The sequence below is a fragment of the Dendrobates tinctorius genome, unplaced genomic scaffold (assembly GCF_039654945.1).
Source record: "Dendrobates tinctorius isolate UK_male_01 unplaced genomic scaffold, ASM3965494v1 ptg000003l, whole genome shotgun sequence".
In the NCBI taxonomy this organism is placed as follows: domain Eukaryota; kingdom Metazoa; phylum Chordata; class Amphibia; order Anura; family Dendrobatidae; genus Dendrobates; species Dendrobates tinctorius.
In genome coordinates this window covers 86,807,219-86,830,247 of record NW_027361671.1, presented here as the reverse complement: position 1 = coordinate 86,830,247, position 23,029 = coordinate 86,807,219, and the positions used below count along the sequence as shown (strand labels likewise).

Genomic DNA, 23,029 nt, shown 5'->3' with positions numbered 1-23,029 from the left:
CCTTAAGGCCTCTTTCACACTTCTGTTTTCTGGCGTCAGTCAAAATCCGTTGTTAGCAGAAAAAAACGGATCCGATGGATTTTCCTGCTGGATCAGTCTTTTTCCCCATAGACTTGTATTAGCAACGGATTACGACGGATGGCCTTGCGTTTCGTCCATCATGCGCTGGATCCGTCGGAATTTGTGTATCCATCGTCTGGAGAGGACGGACCAAGGGTACTTTCACACATCAGTTTTTTGCCATCAGGCGTGATTCGGCTATTTTTTTTTAAACCGGAACCGGCACAATGTAACGCCGGTTCAATTTTTTTCACATTGACTTGTATTAGCGCCGGATTGCACCGCATGGCTTTGCGTTTCATCTGTTTTTTGCTGGATCCGGCAAAACTTTGCATTCCGGCGTCTGGAAAAAACGTTTTTTTTTTTGTTTCCGGCAAAAAGCCGGAAACGTCAGATCTGGAGATTCCGGCTTTTTCAAACAATGGAAGTCTATGAACGCGCAATGTGCCGGATCCGGTGGCCAGATCTGGTTTTTACATCTGAGCATGCTCAGAAGTTGGCCAACCCCCAGGAAACCTAAACCATGCCAGTGGGGCCCTCAGCCATTACCATGCAGGCTGCCAAGCAAAGAGGAGCAGCAAGGCCATCAAGGCCTCAGCCTTCAGCTCAGCATCAGCAGCAGAGGCTGCAAGCAGCAGCAGCCACCACCGCAGACGCCGCCAAGCTGCAAATGCCGCCAGCAGCAACAGACGACGCGCAGCAGACGCCAGCAGCAGCAGACGTCACCAGCAGCAGACGCCAGCCAGCAGCAGCAGACACCGCCAGCAGCAGATGCCAGCAGCAGACACCGCCAGCAGCAGACACCGGCCAGCGGCAGCAGATGCCGCCATCAGCAGCAGACGCCGGCCAGCAGCAGACGTCACCATCAGCAGCTGACATGTCTTCTTCTTCTGGGAGCCCTCCATCGCATCGTAAGTGCTTAGAAGTAAAAAATTATTTTTTTATTTTTTTTTTGAGTTAGTAGCTGAATAGCCCGTCGCTGCTCGGACATAGTAACAAACTATGGTTAGTTATAACAATAATGATTAGATCTATATGTCTCTATATATAAAAATGAATGCTATACACTGCGCTATATATATATATATATATATATATATATATATAGTAGAGAGAGAGAGAGATAATCATTATAATTTGTTATAAATAACTGTAGTTAGTTGCTATGCCCGAGCAGCGACGGGCAATTCAGCTATTATATATGTAAAGCTGAGTGTTTAGCTCCACCCACTCGTCAAAGCCACATTCACTATAAAATCCCACATCATCCCGTCCACCAGAGTTACCAGTCAAATATGTCCACCATCTGTATGCAGTATAGTATTATATTTTATGTTATGGGAAAAGCATTACGCGTTATCTATATATATGATTGTCTTATCAAGTCTGTGTGTCTGTCTGTAAACGAAATCCCACCTTGCTGATTGTTTGCGGATGCCAGGCCACGACCAATCAGCGACAGGCGCAGCTGTTTTTAACGGTAAAAGCTGCACCTGCCGCTGATTGGTCGCGGCCTGGCTGGCGCGACCAATCAGCGTCAGGCGCAGTCAGGCGCAGTGCTCAATCTCTGTAAACAAGAATGTTAAAATACCAAAAAATTTATTCACAACTTACGACTGCCTCTGATCTTCTTTCCACGCGCCCGACCTCGCGGTCCCAGTAATGCCTTGTGGCTAATTAGACCGGAGATGACGTCACTCTCACAAGAGCGCGACGTCAGCAGCGGTTAACCTGCAAGGCATTACTGGGACTGCGATGCCGGGTGCCTGGAAAGAAGATCCGAGGCCGTCGGAAGGTGAGAATAACCTTTTTTTTTTATTTTAGGCTGCAGTTTCCTAGGGGTGAGGGAGACCATGCATACCTGGAAAAGGGGATGAGGTTAACCATGCATACCAGGATTGTGGGGTGCATTATTGCGTTATTAAATCTTCTTAAAGAAACTACATACATATTCTACAATACCCAATGCGTTACAATTAGAATGTCAATTTAATGCTAGCACACGGGAGGGGTGATTCATTTCTGTCATGTACTCACTGCTCCTTTCTGTGGGACAGACGATGGCTGGAGCTAATGTTCCCGGGGATGCTAGATTTTCCCCACCATGTCAGTGTCCATTATTTGGATGGTCACATAAGTGCTCTTCTATTGGCCCCTGTAAATGTGTATGTGTATATATATACCAATGTAATAATCAATTTTTTAATTTAAATAACAGGAATCTGAAGCTGAAGAGGTGCTCTCAGAAGAAGAAGGAAGGAGTGGAGAAATACCTGGAGTGGGCTCACAATTCGTAAGTTTCTTGCATCGCAGAAACACAACATCACAGTACACACAACACATAGAAAAAGATTAAGTACAGCCATCACACTGCAGACAACACATGAAAAGAGATCATTCAAGATATCACAATGCACACAGCACATATGCCTACACCCAAGCACTAATTTTTTATTTGTTTGTATTTTTCTTTATTATAGTCTTCTGAATCGGGTGCTCGCTCAATAGGTCCTCGCAGCACTTCCCAGGCAACACGGCGGTCTCCATCGTGTAAGTAACTTTTTTACTTTTTTGGGGGGGTATTGTCTTCTCCTTTTTTTTTTTTTTATTGTTTAACAAATTTTCGATTTCAAAAACATTTTTTTCTTCTTTAACAGGCTTCACAGCGTGCTCCTGACTCAGACGGTGAGGAGGTGGGGCTGGACATTGACCTCCTCATCGATCTGATCAGAGAAAGGGAGCTGCTGTAAAACATTAGATACCACCGCCATGCCGATTTAATAGTGACCTGTAAGCTCTGGGAGGAAGTCTGTGCACAATTTGTGTACTACTGGGAGGACCTCGATGCTCGGACCAAGATTCAAACGCATAAGTAGACACAGTTCAGTTATGTTTCTGGATGTAAAGCAGTGTTTCCCAAACTTCAGTCCTCGTGGCCCCCACGGGTCAAGTTTTCATGAATTCCTTTGAATTGCGCAGATGGTGGAAGTATCATGAAGGCATCAGTGATTCTATCATCTGTGCAACACTATGGAAATCCTGTAAACATGACCCGTGGGGGACATCAGGACTGTATTTTGGGAAACCCTGATGTTGTATACTAACCAGTTTGTGCTTTCTCTTTTCAGGGGAGAGAATTGTGAAGCTGTGGCGGTCTATCAGGGATCACTTCAAGAAGGAGTTCAACAAAGAAATGCGGGCCCCGAGTGGCTCTGGAGGACGCAGGAGCAAGTTCAAGTATGCGCACGCCCTGTCGTTCCTCCGGGCAACAATGGTGACCAGAAGGTAAATATTACACACAGCATTAAAAAAAATTTTAACATGTCTAACAAATTTTTGTGTTTCAGCCAGGGCCATATAATATCAATATATTAAATGTTTTATTTTTCTCTTTATTCCACAGCACCGTGAGCAGCACTCGGGAGCCTGCACAGTTGGACCCTTCTGGGGAGATCCCTCAGGAGTCAGGCACAGAGGGACACTTCAACTGCCCTGACCCATCTGCAACTTCCCAGCCTTCCCTCACATCTGCTCCCTCTGTCCCATCCTCCAGCGCTGGAGTATCGTGGCCGCCTGCATTGCATGAATCTGATGGTGAGGATATAGCTTTCCCTTTACCCCACCCTTCTGCCGCTGCCACCTCTATTACACCTGTGGGTACTGGGCGGCAGCAGCAGAGGGGTCAGGAAAGGAGCTATGCGCCCGAATTCTTGCATCTGAATGCATCTTTCCAGAACTGTCTAAAAGTGTTGTCAGAGAAAATTGCCGCAGGATTTAATATGATCAACGCCAACATTCTGGAGGTAAAAACACTTCTGCAAACCATGCATTCAGATGCAAGAAGAACTCCAAACCACAGCTTTTTCTGGTCTGTAGTCGAGCGCATAGATACGCTATCTCCTGACCAGCTGATGCATGTAATGCATTCGTGCCACGCTGTTCTAGCGCAGGTTACCTCCCAAGCTCCCACAACCACCCCGGTAGTTCCTCCCACACCTGCCCTCCCTCTAGCCACTGTCCCTCCTCCCCCTCCTATTCAATACCAGCAACCTCCCCAGTACCAGCAACCTCCCCAGTACCAGCAACCTACCCAGTACCATCAAACTGCCCCGTACCAACAACCTCCCCAGTACCAGCAAACTGCCACCTACCATCAACCTGCCACATACCAACATCCTTCCCAGGACCAGTTCCTAACCACATCTTCTGCGCCTCCAGTCCCTGCCCAACCCTCCTCTCCACCACCCACCACCTCCTTTGCCTCCCACATGTACACCCATTCTTATTCTTTTTCAACCCCTTCACCTCTTTTATCAACTGATCCTTCCCCAACACCAACCCAGTTCTCTCTCCTCCCTCCCAGTGTTGAAGTGTCCCAAACTGACAACCCCTCCAACATTATCTCCACCCAACACTATTCAAATTTATAATTTGTTTGCATTAAAATTTAAAAAAATTTCCATTAATAAAAAAAGTTCCCATTAATAAAAAAAAAATTTCAAGAAAAAAAATTTGAATAATCATAAAATAAAAACAAATTTTATTTTTTCAAAAAGTTGTCTGTCATTTAAGTTTAAATATCTTGAACACAAAGGTTATATAGTTAGGCTCAATAGGGTTACATTTTATTGGGTATCCACAACCAGATACATAACTTTAGGTAAAAGGTAAAAAAAAATTACCTTTTGGCTAAAGTTGTGTGCCTGTTTGTGTATTACACAAAGTATTTCAACTTTTACCCAAACTTGTGTACTTGGTTGTGTATTACCTAGAGTGTTTTGGTAAGGTGCACAACTTTAGTTAAAAGGTGAAATACTTTGGGTAATGCACAATCGGGTACACAACTTTGGCCAAAAGGTTTAAATATTGGGGTAAAATACACAACATGTACCTAACCTTGGGTAAAAAGGTAAAATCCTGTAGGTAACAACAAGGTACACAACTTTACAGAAGGTACATGACTTTTGGAGAAAAAGGTAACAGAGCAAATTTTCAAACTCTGTCATCCTGCCAGTCTATTCTTACTTCAGATGAATTCAAGTATTCTGCAAATTTGTCCCTCATTTGGGAAATGGCCACAGAACTTCTATAGGTAATGTTCTGGTAATCATGCAAGGTGGCTTCTTCTTACTGTTCCTCAATCGAAATCTGTTCCTTGCAGATAACAAAATTGTGCAGGACCACACAAGCTTTGATCACCCCGTCCGCAGTTTCCTTCTTGAGGTTGATCGCGGTCAATAGAACACGCCATTTGGCTGTCAGAATACCAAAAGCGCACTCCACCATTCTTTGTGCTCGTGTGAGGCGGTAATTAAAAATTCTTTTTGTAGGTATCAATGCACTGCTGGAGTACGGTTTCAAAAGGTGTTCTGAGAGCTGGAAGGCTTCATCCCCTGCACAAACAAAAGGCATTGGTCGGCATGATGTATCAGGCAGCGGCCTAGGGGGTGGGAATTGGAAGGTATTTCCATAGAGATGACACCCCATTGCTGATAATTTGAATACTTGGGAATCATTGGACCAGCCATAGGCCCCAATATCAACCGCTATAAATTTGTATTCAGCATCAACGATGGCCATGAGGACAATGGAAAAATATTTCTTGTAATTAAAATATTCTGAGCCAGATCCAGCAGGTTTGACGATGCGGATGTGTTTCCCATCCACTGCACCCAAGCAGTTAGGAAACTGACATATTTTTTGGAACTTGTCAGCAATTTCAAGCCAACTCTCCATTGTGGGCTGTGGTATAAATTCGTCAACTAAAGAGTCCCACAATGCACGGCATGTGTACTTCACAATTCCAGATATGGTGGAAATCCCAAGTCTGTACTGGAAATGGAGTGACGAAAGGGATTCTCCAGTTGCAAGATATCTGTGAATAAAAAACAAGGTGAGAAATGAGTTCAAAATCACAGCAATAGCATCACAGTTTTAAGAAACAGTTGGAGATACTATAAAAAGAATTTTTCCAAACTACCAGCAACAACATTCCAGTGCAAGTGTGCTCTCAAGCGAGTAGATCCAATAAATATGGCCTCCCGAAGAGTCACCATCAGACGCTCCGGTGGTGAAATGGAGAAGCAGCAATATGTGTCACTTCTGATGAGGTGTCCAATTCGTTCCACCAATAAATCAAAGTTCTCCATTTTCATCCTAACATATGAGAAAAATTTCTCTGGGTTTCCTCTTAGCTCCATATAGAGTGTAGAATACACCCCTCACGTCATTCTCTTGGCTATGATGGGGTGGATCCACAAACGTCGTCGGCGATGATTCATGATACGTTGCTGTCTCTCTCTCTCCTTCTCCAGAACAATCACGTTCAAACGATTCGCCTCAACAGTGAAATCCACCAAATTCTTCAGAATGTTTCCTATCACAACATCCATATTCACCAGGAACAGACTTGATCTTCTCTCCAACCTGCACTTGCTCCTCAACAACCTGTCAAAGATGGTGGGAAGGAACACTGTAAATTATAGGTTTTCAGTAGCCAATCATGTTTTGGAGCACCCCATGGGCGTTTTTAAAAACCGGATCCGTCGTAATCCATCGAAAAATGGACAAAAAAACGGACGAAACGGATGAAACGGATCCAGTTTTCGGCTGGATTAGTCTAGTGGATCCGGCAGAAAACCAGATCCATTTCATGCGTTTTTACATAACTTGAGCCAGATCCGGAAAAAACTGATGTGTGAAAGTACCCTAAGAGCCAGTATCCCATCTAAAAGTGCAGGTAACAGAGAAACATATGGGTTAATCTTGCGCTGCCGAGTAAGAAGGATGAAGATAGGCAATCCAAGTATAAGTGGTTTATTTGTCAATGCGTTTCAAAGTGTATAAAGATTGTGGAAAAGATTGTGATTGTTCTGAAGAAGAAGTTTCTCCAATACCTGCACTTTTATCTTCTCATGGGTCTACAACAGCCTTAAGCATTACTAGTGGTGGTGTACACACAACCCGACCATGTGAGCACCATTAGGCTAGTCCTTTAACATTGCTACTCAAATTTTGCACTTTGTGTCTTTCCAGTCTTTCTTTTCTTAGTGACCTAAGACTCTTTACAATGAAAAGGGTAAAATGTGCAGCAAATTCACATCCTTTGGCAACAAATAGGACTGGATTTTGCCCAGTTTTTTTCCTACTGCCATATTGATACAGGAAAGATGTATATCTTTGTACCGTGTTAGCCAGTAGATAGAAAAATATTCAGGATTGACAGTCCTCAGTAGTTGATACCTTTTAATGGCTAACTGAAAAGATGTCTTTTCAGTTAGCCATTAAAAGGTATCAACTACTTAGGACTCTCAATCCTGAATATTTTTCCTACTGCCATAGTAATTTATGCTTAGGTAAAAGAATATTGTAGTGAAATGAGTCTGTTTGAACTGGTAGGTACTAAATAATGTATCTACAGTGCATGTATTGTAAGTTTCCTTCCTGGTGACCTTTTATTTGTCATTGGACAGCGTTCAAGACAAGAAGTATGGAAAAGCCACAATCATCCAACCAGACACAGACAGAGCTGATAACTCAAACAGCCAATCTCAGCATCAACGCAGCACGGTCTTCAAAGATCCTGTATGTCATAACAACTAGCCCCAGCCGGCCAACTGGGCAAGTGCCAGGTAAGACTTTTCCAACCATCTGATTCTTCTTATTACATGTGGATCTGCAAGTGTTATGTTACAAAGTATCAGCTGCAAAACATTCACTCTTTATTCGTTCACATTACGCTGGATCAGATCAGGACAAGATTTATTAGCAATACGCGTCTCCTTGGGAGTCAGTGTGTGAACAACGATATTATAGGCTGCATATTTTCTCCATATCTATAAGACCACATCACTTTTTTATTAGTACTGCTCTGAGAAGGGATTGGTACACTTCACTTTAGTCTCAAAGTAGAAGAATTTTAACCATTTGGCCCATATGTAGGCATCTTGTCATCATGTCTTCTTTCTTCTCCTGTAGGCTGGACCATCTACGCACTGACAGCTCTGCTCATTTTAACCATTATCGCCATTTTGGTTAAAGCAATTCTTCATCTAAATATAAAGTAAGTCATTTATTCCCTTATATTTTTCTTGTCACTATGAAACTGTAGAGGCTAAAATGACTTTTTTTTCAACACTAAAAATGAGAGAGGAGTAAGATGATATGATATGCTGCAATGATTAAGCATTTACCATAAATACTCGAGAATAAGCCAACGCGAGTATAGGCCGAGGTCCCTAATTTTGCCACAAAAAACTGGGAAAACTTATTGACTCAAGTATAAGCCTAGGGTGGGAAATGCAGCAGCTCCTAGTAAATTTCAAAAATAAAAATAGATGCCAATAAAGGTAAAATTAATTGAGACATCAGTAGGTTAAATGTTTTTGAATATCCATATTGAATCAGGAGCCCCATATAATGCTCCATACAGTTCATGATGGGGCCCATAAGATGCTCCATACAAAATACGCCTCATATAATGCTCCATACAGTTCATGATGGGCCCCATAAGATGCTCCATACAAAATATGCCCCATATAATGCTCCATAAACTTCATGATTGGCCCCATAAGATGCTCCATACAAACATATGCCCCATATAATGCTGCACAAAGGTTAATAATGGCCCCATAAGATGCTCCATAGAATAATATGCCCCATATGCTGCTCCATAAAAGTTGATGGCCCCAAAAGATGCTCCATAGAATAATATGCCCCATATGCTGCTCCATAAAAGTTGATGGCCCCATAAGATGCTCCATAGAATAATATGCCTCATATGCTGCTCCGTAAAGGTTGAAGGCCCCATAAGATGCTCCATAGATATATATATGCACAATATGCTGCTCCATAAAGGTTGATGTCCAGATAAGATGTCCCATATAATGCTGCATAAAGGTTGATGGCCCCATAAGATGCTCCATAGATCTATATGTCCCATACGCTGCTGCTGCGATTAAAAAAAAAAAGACATACTCACTTCTCATCGTTGGGGGCCAGGTGCCGGTGTTGCTGCTGGCTCAGGGCCCCGGCACCTGTGATATTCACCTGTCCCCATTACACCGCCGCGCGCTGCTCTGTCTTCCGGGTCTCTGCAGTGACTGTTCAGGCAGAGGGCGCACACTTACCATGTCATTGTGCCCTCTGACCTGAACGTCACAGCCAGAGGACATGGAAGACAGAGCGGTGCGCAGCGGTGGAACGGGAACAGGTGAATATCGTATGGCTGCCCCCGTCCTTCCCGTCATACTCGCCCCCTCCTGGTGCATCTATGCACTTGCTTCTCTGATGGTCTCCAGCGCTGGCAGCTCCTTCCAGTGTTCAGCGGTCACATGGTACCACTCATTAAAGTAATGAATATGCGCTCCACGCCTATGGGAGTGGAATCGCGTGCATATTCACTACTTTAATGAGCGGTACCATGTGACCGCTGAACACAGGAAGAGCTGTGGCGCCGGAGACCATCTGAGAGGCAGGGAAGTGCAGAGATTGCGCCAGGAGGGGGTGAGTATGATTTGACAGCCGCCGGCTCCTGCGCTCCCCCTCCCCCGCCTATCCCCTGGGACAATGACTCGAATATAAGCCGAGAGGGGCACTTTCAGCCTAAAAAAATGGGCTGAAAATCTTATCTTATACTCGAGTATATACGGTATATAGCGGGGGAAAAATGTATTTGAACCCTCGCTGATTTTAAAGTTTGCCCACTGACAAAGTCGTGAACAGTCTATAATTTTAAGGGTAGGTTAATATTAACATTGAGAGATAAAATACCAAAAATAAAATCCAGAAAATCACATTGTATAAATTGTGTAAAGTTATTTGCATTTTGCAGTGAAGTATTTGATCCCCTATCAACCATTAAGAGTTCTGGCTCCTACAGACCAGTTAGATGCTCCTAATCAACTCGTTACCTGCATTAAAGATGGCTGTCTTACATAGTCACCTTTATAAAAGACTCCTACCCACAGACTCAATCAGTCAGACTCTAACCTCTACAGCATGGGCAAGACCAAACAGCTTTCTAAGCATGTCAGGGACAAGATCATAGACCTACACAAAGCTGAAATGGGCTACAAAACCATAAGTAGGATGCTGGGTGAGAAGGAGACAACTGTTGGTGCAGTAGTAAGAAAATGGAAGAAATACAAAATGACTGTGAATCGACATCGATCTGGGGCACCATGCAAAATCTCACCTCGTGGGCTATCCTTGATCATGAGGAAGGTGAGAGATCAGCCTTAAATTACACAGGGGGAACTTGTCAATGATCTCAAGGCAGTTGGGATCACATTCACCAAGAAAACCATTGGTAACACATTATACCATAAAGGTTTAAAATCCTGCAGTGCCCGCAAGGTCTCTCTGCTGAAGAAGGCACATGTGCAGGCCTGACTGAAGTTTGCCAATGAACACCTGGATGATTATGTGATTGATTGGGAGAAGGAGCTGTGGTCAGATGAGACAAAAATTGAATTCTTTAGCAATAAATCAACTCGCTGTGTTTGGAGGAATAGAAAAGCTGCCTATGACCCAAAGAACACCGACCCCACTGTCAAGCATGGGGGTGAAAACATTATGTTTTGGGGGGTGTTTCTCTGCTAAGGGCACAGGTCTACTTCACCGCATCAATGGGAGAACGGATTGAGCCATGTACCGTAAAATCCTGAGTGACAAGCTCCTTCCCTCCACCAGGACATTAAAAATGGGTCGTGGTTGGGTCTTCCAGCAAGACAATGACCCAAAACATACAGCCAAGGCAACAAAAGAGTGGCTCAAAAAGAAGCACATTAAGGTTATGGAGTGGCCTAGCCAGTCTCCAGACCCTAATCCCAAAGAAATCTATGGAGGGAGTTGAAGCTCTGAATTGCTATTGATAGCCTCAAAATCTTAATGATTTAGAGATGATCTGCAAAGAGGAATGGACCAAAATTCCTACTGACATGTGTGCAAACCTCATCATCATCAACTACAAAAAAAGTCTGACTGTTATGCTTTGCCAACAAGGGTTTGCCACCAAGTATTAAGTCTTATTTGCCAGAGGGATCAAATACTTATTTCTCACTGCAAAATGCAAATACATTTATATAATTTATACAATATGATTTTCTGGATTTTATTTTTGATATCCTATCTCTCAATAATCAAGTGAACCTACCCTTAAAATTATAGACTGTTTATGTCTTTGTCAGTGGGCAAACTTACAAAATCAGCAAAGGATCAAATACTTATTTCCCCCACTGTGGGGGACTCAACTCTAGGACCACCATGATCACTAGAATAGGTGTCCTGAGCGCCCATTCCTCTTCACAGTGATGCTACTGCCCCATTCATGTCTATGGAACTGTGAGGAAGTACTGATTCTCTTTAACTCCTTGCTCCTGCAGTCAATTTTCATTTTTAATTTTCGTTTTCTTTCCTACATTTTTTACGAGATCCACACCTTTTTTATTTTTCCATCCACATATCAGTAATATTGAGATTATGGAAATAAGAAACTTATTCAGCTTTTTCATTACTTGAGTGAGGAAAAGATATTCTAAAATGTGAGATAAAAAAAACACTTTTTTATTGCGTCATCAAGTTTTGAAACACGTAATTTTTTTTATTTTTTACGTTGATCGAGCTGTATGAGGGGTTGATTTTTTGTGTGGAAAGCTAATGTATTTCTTAATACCATTTTGGGGTACATGCAGTGTTTTGTTCACTTTTTTTAGCATTTTTTTTTCCTACAGATACGATGACTAAACTGCAAATCTGTAGTTTTAATTTTCGTTTGCTCTACATTTACTGTATGGGTTAAATATTGTTATATTTTGGTAAAATCAACATTTACAGATGTTTTGATACCAAATAGGTTTTTTTTTCATCTTTTACTGGAAGAAAAAGGGGTGATTTGAATTTTTTAGGAACAATATATTATGCCCTTAGGTGTATATTATATGTACTAGATGGTGGCCCGATTCTATCACATCGGGTATTCTAGAGTCTCTGTTAAAATAAAAAATAGTGATATACTCACCTTCCGACGGCCCCTGGACTCTTTCTCTCCTCTCCAGGCTCCCGGCATCTTCCGGTTCCAGTAATGCTTTGCGCGAAACACCGCTGATGACGTCGCGCTCTTGCGAGAGTGACGTCATCTTCAGCCCTTCTCGCTAAGCACTACTGGAACCGGAAGATGCCGGGCGCGTGGTGAGAGGAGGGACAGAGTTCGGGGGCCGTCAGAAGGTGAGTATATAAGTATTTTTTAATTTAACATAGACTCTAAAATACCCGATGCAATAGAATCGGGCCACCATCTAGTGTATTATACTCCTGTTACACCCAGAGCTGCTGTCACTGTTCTGCTGTTACCTAATGTATTGTACTCCAGTTACACCCAGAGCTGTAGTCACTGTTCTGCTGTTACCTAATGTATTGTACTCCAGTTACACCCAGATCTGCAGTCACTGTTCTGCTGTTACCTAATGTAATCCTGTTACACCCAGAGCTGCAGTCTCTGTTCTGCTGTTACCTAATGTATTGCACTCCAGTTACACCCAGATCTGCAGTCACTGTTCTGCTGTTGCCTAATGTATTGTACTCCAGTTTCTCCCAGAGCTGCAGTCACTGTTCTGCTTTTACCTAATGTATTGTAGTCCAGTTACACCCAGAGCTGCATTCACCATTCTGCTCTTACCTAATGTATTGTACGCAAGTTACACCCAGAGCTGCAGTCACTGTTCAACTGTTACCTAATGTATTGTACTTCAGTTGCACCCAGATCTACAGTCACTGTTCTACTGTTACCTAATGTACTCCTGTTACACCAGAGCTGCAGTCTCTGTTCTGCTGTTACCTAATGTAGTGTACTCCAGTTACACCCAGAGCTGCAGTCACTGTTCTGCTGTTACCTAATGTAGTGTACTCCAGTTACACCCAGATCTGCAGTCACTGTTCTGCTGTTACCTAATGTAATCCTGTTACACCCAGAGCTGCAGTCACTGTTCTGCTGTTACCTAATGTATTGTACTCCAGTTACACCCAGATCTGCAGTCACTGTTCTGCTGTTACCTAATGTATTGTACTCCAGTTTCTCCTAAAGCTGCAGTCACTGTTCTGCTTTTACCTAATGTATTTTTGTCCTGTTACACCCAGAGCTGTAGTCACCATTCTGCTCTTACCTAAGGTATTATACTCCTGTTACAGCCAGAGCTGCAGTCACTGTTCAGATTTTACCTAATGTACTGTACTCCAGTTACACCCAGAGCTGCAATCATTTTTCTGCTCTTACCTAATGTATTGTACTCCAGTTACACCCAGATCTGCAGTCACTGTTCTGCTGTTACCTAATGTATTGTACTCCAATTTCTCCCAGAGCTGCAGTCACTGTTCTGCTTTTACCTAATGTATTGTAGTCCAGTTACACCCAGAGCTGCAGTCACCATTCTGCTCTTACCTAATGTATCATACTCCTGTTACAGCCAGAGCTGCAGTCACTGTTCAGATCTTACCTAATGTACTGTACTCCAGTTACACCCAGAGCTGCAATCATTTTTCTGCTCTTACCTAATGTATTGTACGCAAGTTACACCCAGAGCTGCAGTCACTGTTCAACTGTTACCTAATGTATTGTACTTCAGTTGCACCCAGATCTACAGTCACTGTTCTGCTGTTACCTAATGTACTCCTGTTACACCAGAGCTGCAGTCTCTGTTCTGCTGTTACCTAATGTAGTGTACTCCAGTTATTCCCAGAGCTGCAGTCACTGTTCTGCTGTTACCTAATGTAGTGTACTCCAGTTACACCCAGATCTGCAGTCACTGTTCTGCTGTTACCTAATGTAATCCTGTTACACCCAGAGCTGCAGTCACTGTTCTGCTGTTACCTAATGTATTATACTCCAGTTACACCCAGATCTGCAGTCACTGTTCTGCTGTTACCTAATGTATTGTACTCCAGTCTCTCCTAAAGCTGCAGTCACTGTTCTGCTTTTACCTAATGTATTGTAGTCCAGTTACACCCAGAGCTGCAGTCACCATTCTGCTCTTACCTAATGTATTATACTCCTGTTACAGCCAGAGCTGCAGTCACTGTTCAGATTTTACCTAATGTACTGTACTCCAGTTACACCCAGAGCTGCAATCATTTTTCTGCTCTTACCTAATGTATTGTACTCCAGTTACACCCAGATCTGCAGTCACTGTTCTGCTGTTACCTAATGTATTGTACTCCAATTTCTCCCAGAGCTGCAGTCACTGTTCTGCTTTTACCTAATGTATTGTAGTCCAGTTACACCCAGAGCTGCAGTCACCATTCTGCTCTTACCTAATGTATCATACTCCTGTTACAGCCAGAGCTGCAGTCACTGTTCAGATCTTACCTAATGTACTGTACTCCAGTTACACCCAGAGCTGCAATCATTTTTCTGCTCTTACCTAATGTATTGTACGCAAGTTACACCCAGAGCTGCAGTCACTGTTCAACTGTTACCTAATGTATTGTACTTCAGTTGCACCCAGATCTACAGTCACTGTTCTGCTGTTACCTAATGTACTCCTGTTACACCAGAGCTGCAGTCTCTGTTCTGCTGTTACCTAATGTAGTGTACTCCAGTTATTCCCAGAGCTGCAGTCACTGTTCTGCTGTTACCTAATGTAGTGTACTCCAGTTACACCCAGATCTGCAGTCACTGTTCTGCTGTTACCTAATGTAATCCTGTTACACCCAGAGCTGCAGTCACTGTTCTGCTGTTACCTAATGTATTATACTCCAGTTACACCCAGATCTGCAGTCACTGTTCTGCTGTTACCTAATGTATTGTACTCCAGTCTCTCCTAAAGCTGCAGTCACTGTTCTGCTTTTACCTAATGTATTGTAGTCCAGTTACACCCAGAGCTGCAGTCACCATTCTGCTCTTACCTAATGTATTATACTCCTGTTACAGCCAGAGCTGCAGTCACTGTTCAGATTTTACCTAATGTACTGTACTTCAGTTACACCCAGAGCTGCAATCATTTTTCTGCTCTTACCTAATGTATTGTACGCAAGTTACACCCAGAGCTGCAGTCACTGTTCTACTGTTACCTAATGTATTGTACTTCAGTTGCACCCAGATCTACAGTCACTGTTCTGCTGTTACCTAATGTACTCCTGTTACACCAAAACTGCAGTCTCTGTTCTGCTGTTACCTAATGTAGTGTACTCCAGTTACACCCAGAGCTGCAGTCACTGTTCTGCTGTTACCTAATGTAGTGTACTCCAGTTACACCTAGAGCTGCAGTCACTGTTCTGCTGTTACCTAATGTATTGTACTGTTGTGAGTTCATTTTCCCCTTCACCATTGAGGTCTGATGAACTCCCTCTTCTGGTGAAGGAAGGTAGTGAGTCTGATTACCAAGCATCTGGGCAGGATGATTATGACTGGGTGATGGGAGTGGCTGACTGGATATAAGGCAGCCGACGCCCTTCTGCCTTGCTGGTGATCTCTCTGAGGGATTCTAGGAGACCAGTCTGATTCCTGCTCCTCAAAAGCTAAGTTTTCTGCTCTGTTTTTTGCATTTGTGTTTTGTTTTTGTTTTTCCTTGTTTTTCTGGATTTCTGCCATTCCCTGCTGGGGTGTGCTGAATTCCTTTTTGCTCTGTCTTCAGAAATTACCTGAGTACTGACATAGTCTTTTTGAAGCCTAGCGTCTTCAGGGCTTTTTTCCCTATCAGCTGTTGGCTCTTGTTTTGATAGGGTTTTGGCGGATTACAGACAGCAGCCATGTGACGTCCGTGCGCAATCCATTTTCTTACATCTACATTAAAATTGTACAAATACAGTTTCCTAGATTCATAATAGAAATGTATCCATAAAAATGAGATACATGAGATAGCACACAGGCAGGGGCTCACATACCAATTGCAAAACCCAAGGGCCCAAGAGGTACCACTTGTGCTTCCAAAGAAGGTGGAACTGTGCATTATTATGAGCTATTGAACTGGAAAGTGCTCATACACTGTTTTTGTACAGGGACCCCTTCTCTCTCCGCTACAGTTCACCGATGTTTTATGAAGGATATGGGTTTTTTTTATACACTCATAGTCTTAAATGCTGCAATTTTTTCCTTATGGTCATTGGTCAGTGAGCTAACTGATCAAAAATTGGACAGGACACATCCGATTTATACGCTCATCTGCATGAACCCTAAAGTGGAGTGCAACGCTTTTAAGGCAATGTCACGAAACTTCTTTAATGTTCTCCTTAAAGAGATCAGCTCAGCATGGAGTCGCACTATGTCCCTCATCAGTGTAGAATAGTCTGGTTGGTTAGCACCCCAGCTCATTTATCCCTGGACATTAATTTATAGAGCAGCCACTTCTATGTCTATGGAATTGGCTGATCCACAAAGTAAGATGGGACCAATAGCAAAAGTCCCCCAATAGCAGATGTCTATGTCTATGGAATTGGCTGATCCACAAAGTAAGATGGGACCGGTTGCAAAAATCTAATGCTTATGGGGGCGTTGTCCTGTCTGTCCCCCAATGCCAGATATCAAAGATGTTCTTAAGGTCGGAAAATTGCTATTACTATTTAGTATACATTCTGAGTTTGCGCATATGTATAAATGGGGCTTCAGAAGCAAAAGCTGTCAGCAAAACTCTAATAGCTATCTAAGATATATGGCCAAATTTTTATGTGAATTTTGAAGAGATTTCTGTTCCAAAATGCACATGAAAAACCACTTTAAACACTGTTTCATAATGGCTTCCTATTAATCGCAATAGGAAAACCTGCATATGGCGTTATGAAAAAAGTGATACGTCAATTCTTGAGATGTTTCTGCCTCATGAAAATCTTAAAGTTTAGCCACTGAATGATTAGTAGCGAAAAAAATGAGCGCACACAGAAAAGTGCATTAAAATCTGCGCCAAAAATAAAAGTTTTTTTATTGCACTGTTTTTGATGATGATTTTTCAGCCTAGGGTTTGTCAAAATGGAAGTTACAATCCCTTGTAACTTTTACATGTTTTGAATACTTTGTAGCTTCATGTGAAAACAAGGAAAACATTTTCTTTGTATTTGAATTCATATTTTACTGTGTAAACAGAGACCAGTTCAAAGTTCTAAACAACATTTTTACGGTATTTGTCTTTCTCAAGTTCTTCATCCAAACAGTCTATGGGAAGGATTCTGAATCCCATAAACCAAAAAGAAAATAATGTCAATCAATTTGGCTAAAACTATTAGCATGCTGTAAAAATATTGGGATCGTGTTATTTCTTGTTCAAAACAGAACCCATGTAATTCTTTAAGAGGTCTTCCAAGAGGAATTGTGCCTTAAATAATGTTGCCATCCGCTAATATTCTAACTGGCAACCAAATTAATTGAATTATAAGACGAGCATAAATCTCATCTTGCCTGGGATTTACAACCTCATATGGGAGCAGTCAGTTTGTTTTGATTTGGCCATTATAAAAAGGCACGGCTCAAGGATAAATTAGGCAGAAAGACCATTTCTTTATAGTCTCAAGGACAAGACAGGTATTATGTTGGCCAGGAAACTGTACAATACAAATCTTCCTTATCTCTTTGTGCAGGCATAGTGAGGTGGTCAATGCCATTACTTCCTTGTGATATATATTCTCTCTCTTTTCCTTCTCCTAGTCTTATAATCTGTATTTTCCAAGACAAATCTTGCCTCTTTGGTGGTCACATTTGCTGATGCAGGATGCCTTTAAGCTAAAAAATACATTTTGCTATACTATATGCTGGTACTTAACGTAACTGAACATGTGGCGTATTTTCAGTCAATAGAAGCCAATGTCTGCATTTTGCGTATACACTGAATATAGTCACTTGTGATCAGAGCACAAGCTCTACCCAATTGGAGGTTCATTTTAATAATCTTTAAGCTATATCAAAAGATAATTGTTTATGAATGTTAACCCCTTAACGACCAGAGGTATTTTTGTCTTTGCATTTTCATTTTTTCTTCCCCTTCAACCCAAAGCCATAACTTTTTTATTTTGTTGTCAAAATGTCCATGTGAGCGCTTGTATTTTTGCAGGACGAGTTGTACTTTTGAATGACACCATTGGTTTTAAAGGGAATCTGTCACCTCATTTTTGGCCTATGAGATGCAGCCACTGCCATCAGGGGCTTATCTACAGCATTCTGTAATGCTGCAGATGTAACCTGAAAGATTAGAAAAACGAGTTAGATTATACTCAACAGGGGGCGTGGTCCGGTGCTGTGGGTGTCGTGGTCTGGTCCGGCGCCTCCCATCTTCTAACGATGACGTCCTCCTTCTTACTCCTGCCGTGGCTCCTGCGCAGGCGTACTTTATATGCCCTGTTGAGGACAGAGTAAAGTACACCTCTCTGACCTTTCCCGGCGCCTGTGCAATGCAGTACTCTGCTCTGCCCTCAATAGGACAGATAAAGTACGCCAGCGCAGGAGCCGCAGCAGAAGTAAGAAGGAGGACATCATCGCTAGAAGATGGGAGGCGCCAGACCGGACCACGACATTCATCGGACAGGACCAGACCCCCGGGTGAGTATTATCTAACTCATTTTTCTTATCCTTCAGGTTACATCGGGGGCTTATCTACAGCATTACAAAATGCTGTAGATAAGCCCCTGATGGCGGTGACCGCATCTCATAGGCCAAAATTGAGGTGACAGATTCCCTGTGGGATTGCACTTTTTTGCAATTTCACCGCACTTGGAATTACAGTGTATTCCCGTTTTCCAGTACAAAATATGTTAAAACTAATGGCGTCATTCAAAAGAACAACTCATCCCGCAAAAAATCAAGCCCTCACATGGCCATTTTGACTGAAAAATAAAACGATATGGCACTGGGAAGAAGGGGAGCAAAAAATGAAAACGGAAAAACAAAAATGCCTCCAGGGTTACTGAGTTAAGCTATGCTATGCCAGGCATGTCAATCTCCACATGGAGCAATGCTACCCCTTAGGTGCCAGTCACAAGTCTCTCATACGGCCAAATCAGATTTCATGCTTTGCACAGATTAGGGGCAACACCCCAAAGCACAAGTCAGCAAACTGAGATTCTACAGGCTGGGCCGTTTATATGGATACACCTAAATAATATGGGAATGGTTGGTGATATCAACTTCCTGTTTGTGACACATTAGTATATGGGAGGGGGGAACTTTTCAAGATGGGTGGTGACCATAGTGGCCATTTTGAAGTTGGCCATTTTGGATCCAACTTTATTTTTTTAAATGGGAAGAGAGTCATGTGACACATCAAACTTATTGAGAATTTCACAAGAAAAACAATGGTGTGCTTGGTTTTAACATAACTTTATTCTTTCATGAGTTATTTACAAGTTTATGACCACTTCTTCCCATTGGAAAAGTAAAGTTTGATACAAAATGGCCGACTTCAAAATGGTCACCATGGTCACCACCCATCTTGAAAAGTTTCCCCCCTCCCATATACTAATATGCCACAAGCAGGAAGTTGATATCACCAACCATTCCCATTTTATTCAGGTGTATCCATATAAATGGCCCACCCTGTAATTTGGCTTTTATCCTAAGACTTATGCAAGGCTCATTAAAGGGTCAGTATAGGCTTTTAGGATTGCTACTTCGAGTAGCTGTTACTAGAGTTACGAGCCATCTTCCTCTGAACAGACATTTTTTAAATCTGCAGCATGTCAATTCTCTCAACATTTTTGTAGCAATTTTTACACCTTGAAATAAACAGAAAAAAAACGCAACTAAAAACATATTCAAGATGCGCTTATTTTAAGATGTGTTTTTCCTGACAACATTTTTTTTTTGGTACAAAAGAATCTGCTGCCAATACTGAACGTGTGCACACAGCCTTAATGGTTAAAGCAGCACAGCAGAATAACGTTCTAAAAGAATGAAGCATTGAATTAGTGTACATAGTGCATAGGTGGAAGGAAATGTATTTACTCTGGTAGATATTAGACTCTGGAATGAAATTTCATACAAAACTTGGAAATATAAAATATTGGATAGGCTGAAAACCTAAAATATTCGCTGTTCTGAAAAGCACAGCGCGTTTTTGTGCGCTGGGCGTAGCGCCAAAAGGGCGCAGCACCAGCAAAATCAGACCAGCACACGGTCAGCGCACGATCAGCGTATGCAATGCTAAATATAGGATACGCTGATCGTATGCAGCCTCATGCGATCAGAGGAGGAACTGACCGGAGGGGCCGAGGCCGGGGGTGGGGCTTAGCAGCAGCCCTGCGCTGCGCCCAAGAACGCTAGTGTGAAACTAGCCTAACACATGGAAAGTGCTTTACTTTGAGCTTTGACTGGTATCTAAATTGCCAGAGTAATCCATTTAGATATTTAGTGTGACACAGATATATTGAGTTGCGTCCAAATGCTATGTTTGGACCGTTTTCCTGAATGTCTGTTTAATGTCCAAAACGTGAAGCCCCCCAAATGTCCTACACAATCCTATACAGCGCCGCAGATACTCTTAATGAAAATCTGTATTAATCATTGCCTTCGGGAAGAAAATATCTAAAACATGCTCAAAAACATAACACAACATGACAAAACAAAGGCAGATTGGCCATAACCCTTGAGAGGTGCACACAATTAATATTAATACAGTATATTCTACCATCTAATACCCATGGGATACATATTTGTGTAAATTGTGTGCTGCATTAGCTAATGAATCTTTGATTGTGATTTGCATTTGGCTACATATGGTTAAGATCACAATGAAATCATACTGTGAATTACAATGAGGTTTTAGCTTAACATTATACATGATTTATTCATTTATTTTGACATGGAAATTATGCTGTAGGGTCACAGTGAAGTCACCAGGTTTCAGGCGCTTAGTATCTGAAATTCATACACATGGTTAATATATTTGTGTTGTCCACGACAACTAACTGAAAATGTTAATATTTTAATTTTAGACTTAGTATTGTCCTTAGCATAGACTAGCAATGTATAATTGTGGAGGCCTGACTCCCAGGATTCCCATCTTTAAGCAGAACAAAGGCGTTTTGGTACTTGCTGCGATTATGCCTGGTCTTCCAGTTCACCCCATTCAAATGCACATGTTGTTGTGTCTAGAAAAACAAAGACGGAAATGTTGTTCCCTTTTTTTCTCCTAAATGTTGATGCTGTGGATTATGCCAACTGATGATTTCTTGATGGCCTATATGAACACTTGGCATGAGATAAATAAATTAGTGTTTTGCCAACTACATTTGGAGATATTTTGTTTATTCCTAAAAATTAACAACTCTTTCTATGTTACCCACTACATGCCAGAAAAGTATATGGGATGCCATACATCCAAAATCAGGAGCATAACCATAATATGTGAACGGGTTTCAATTGCAGCAGGACCATGGAAAGTAGGGGGAACACCAAAAGTCCCTTTACCCCATATAAAATGACGATTACTATTAAAGACCTGTGTTCTTTGGGGGACCCATTGGAGATTTTCCATTAGGACCCACAAGCTTCTAGTTACGCCTCTGTGCAAAATGATCATTATAATCAGTATTTGAACATTACACATAATTCGTATCTCACACATGAAGTTTAACAATTATTCTCTTTCCTTAAGGTCTCAGAGGTTGGCATCACCTACTGGTTTTGACAGCTGCCATCGAGGATCCGCAGGAGAAATATGGAGCATATTCTACAAACCTTCCACATCAATCTCCATTTTCCCTAAGAAGATCAAAGGCCCACATGATGATCGCAACCCATTAGTAGGAGAATAATTTGCACTTTGGTCAAGAGGTTTCAAATCTGCAGAGCTACATTAGGAGACTCCTACCATCTCTGTTTTTAGGAATTGGTTTTATAAATATATATTTATATATTTATGACCTTCTGAAATGGGCCACGAGGAGATGTCATTGTCCAGACCAGAAGATTTTGGTGCCCAATTGACCACATACATTATCCAGCTAAAAGAGCAATAGGAAACATACCAAATGTTCCAAAGTCTATTGTAGCTCTTAACTCTCAGCACAGGTCAAAGAGAACATGTGATTGGGGTGGAGATAGACGGAACACCTTAATGCTGCAGGCGTTACGTACAATCACGCTTCACCCTGCACAGCAGGGCACTCCATATTTGAAAGGGATATCTGATGTACATTCAGGTCTTCAAAATTTTTTAAATATATTTATGAATTTCGGACTTAAAATATGGAGCTCCAAATATTGTCTGGATTTCTGACTGCATCATGGACAACCACAGTAATGGTGGATTTTTTGTATTGTGTATATTTTTCCATAAAACTTCTGAACAACATAAATCAAAGCTGGAACCATCACATTATGAGCCAAACAAGAACAGTTTCCCTCATTCTAGGGTTTACATTGTCTCTTGCACAGAATGAATGGATACTTTACATGAGACTGACAATTCAGGAAGCTATGTTGCCCTACATCATGCATGGGTGTTTTTGTTCTCTGGGTTTTATTTTTCCTTTTGTTCCTTTTTTATTTTCCTTTTAATGCTGCATGAAATGAGTGTCAATGTATATGGGGCCACCAGCTAACTTATTATCAGAATGTGCATATTTGTACCAGCTTTTCAGTTTATAATTTAAACCTGTATTCTATATCACTGTCTGTCCTGGAAATGTTTGTCAGCATAATTCATAAAACCTGTTCAGATAAAGCTTCGGATTGTTTATGTTGTGCCTAACCATTGGTTATCTGATTATATAGTCATTAATGTCTCTTTACGTTTCTTCCAAGAAAGTCTCATCTGTATTCCTACATAAGTGCCTATTGCCTAACAATACTATCAACCAAGAAATACCCTCAGTCATTAAAATATAATTTCAGATACTATAATGTAATATTTAGAGTCTTCTGAAAAAAATATGAATATTCAAAGCGTACCGGTCATTTACCACAAACCTGTAGAAAAGCATGGTCTTGTCACCCTTCTTCACCACAAGCTGAAAATTTTGCTGCATATACTAGTCTAACATCTCAAGGAACTGT

At 41.8% G+C, this 23,029-nt stretch overlaps 1 protein-coding gene across 1 annotated transcript in view; it reads left to right on the top strand.

Moving 5' to 3' along the window:
* The window catches only part of KREMEN1 (kringle containing transmembrane protein 1), a 254,774-nt gene extending 232,062 nt beyond the window's left edge, over positions 1-22,712 (top strand). The window contains exons 7-9 of the mRNA XM_073558918.1: positions 7,533-7,691; positions 8,038-8,122; positions 21,627-22,712. Of these exons, the coding sequence (XP_073415019.1) occupies positions 7,533-7,691; positions 8,038-8,122; positions 21,627-21,786 (404 nt within the window). The 3' untranslated portion in view covers positions 21,787-22,712. The remainder of the gene's footprint in view (positions 1-7,532; positions 7,692-8,037; positions 8,123-21,626) is intronic.
* Positions 22,713-23,029: the final 317 nt, after the last annotated feature.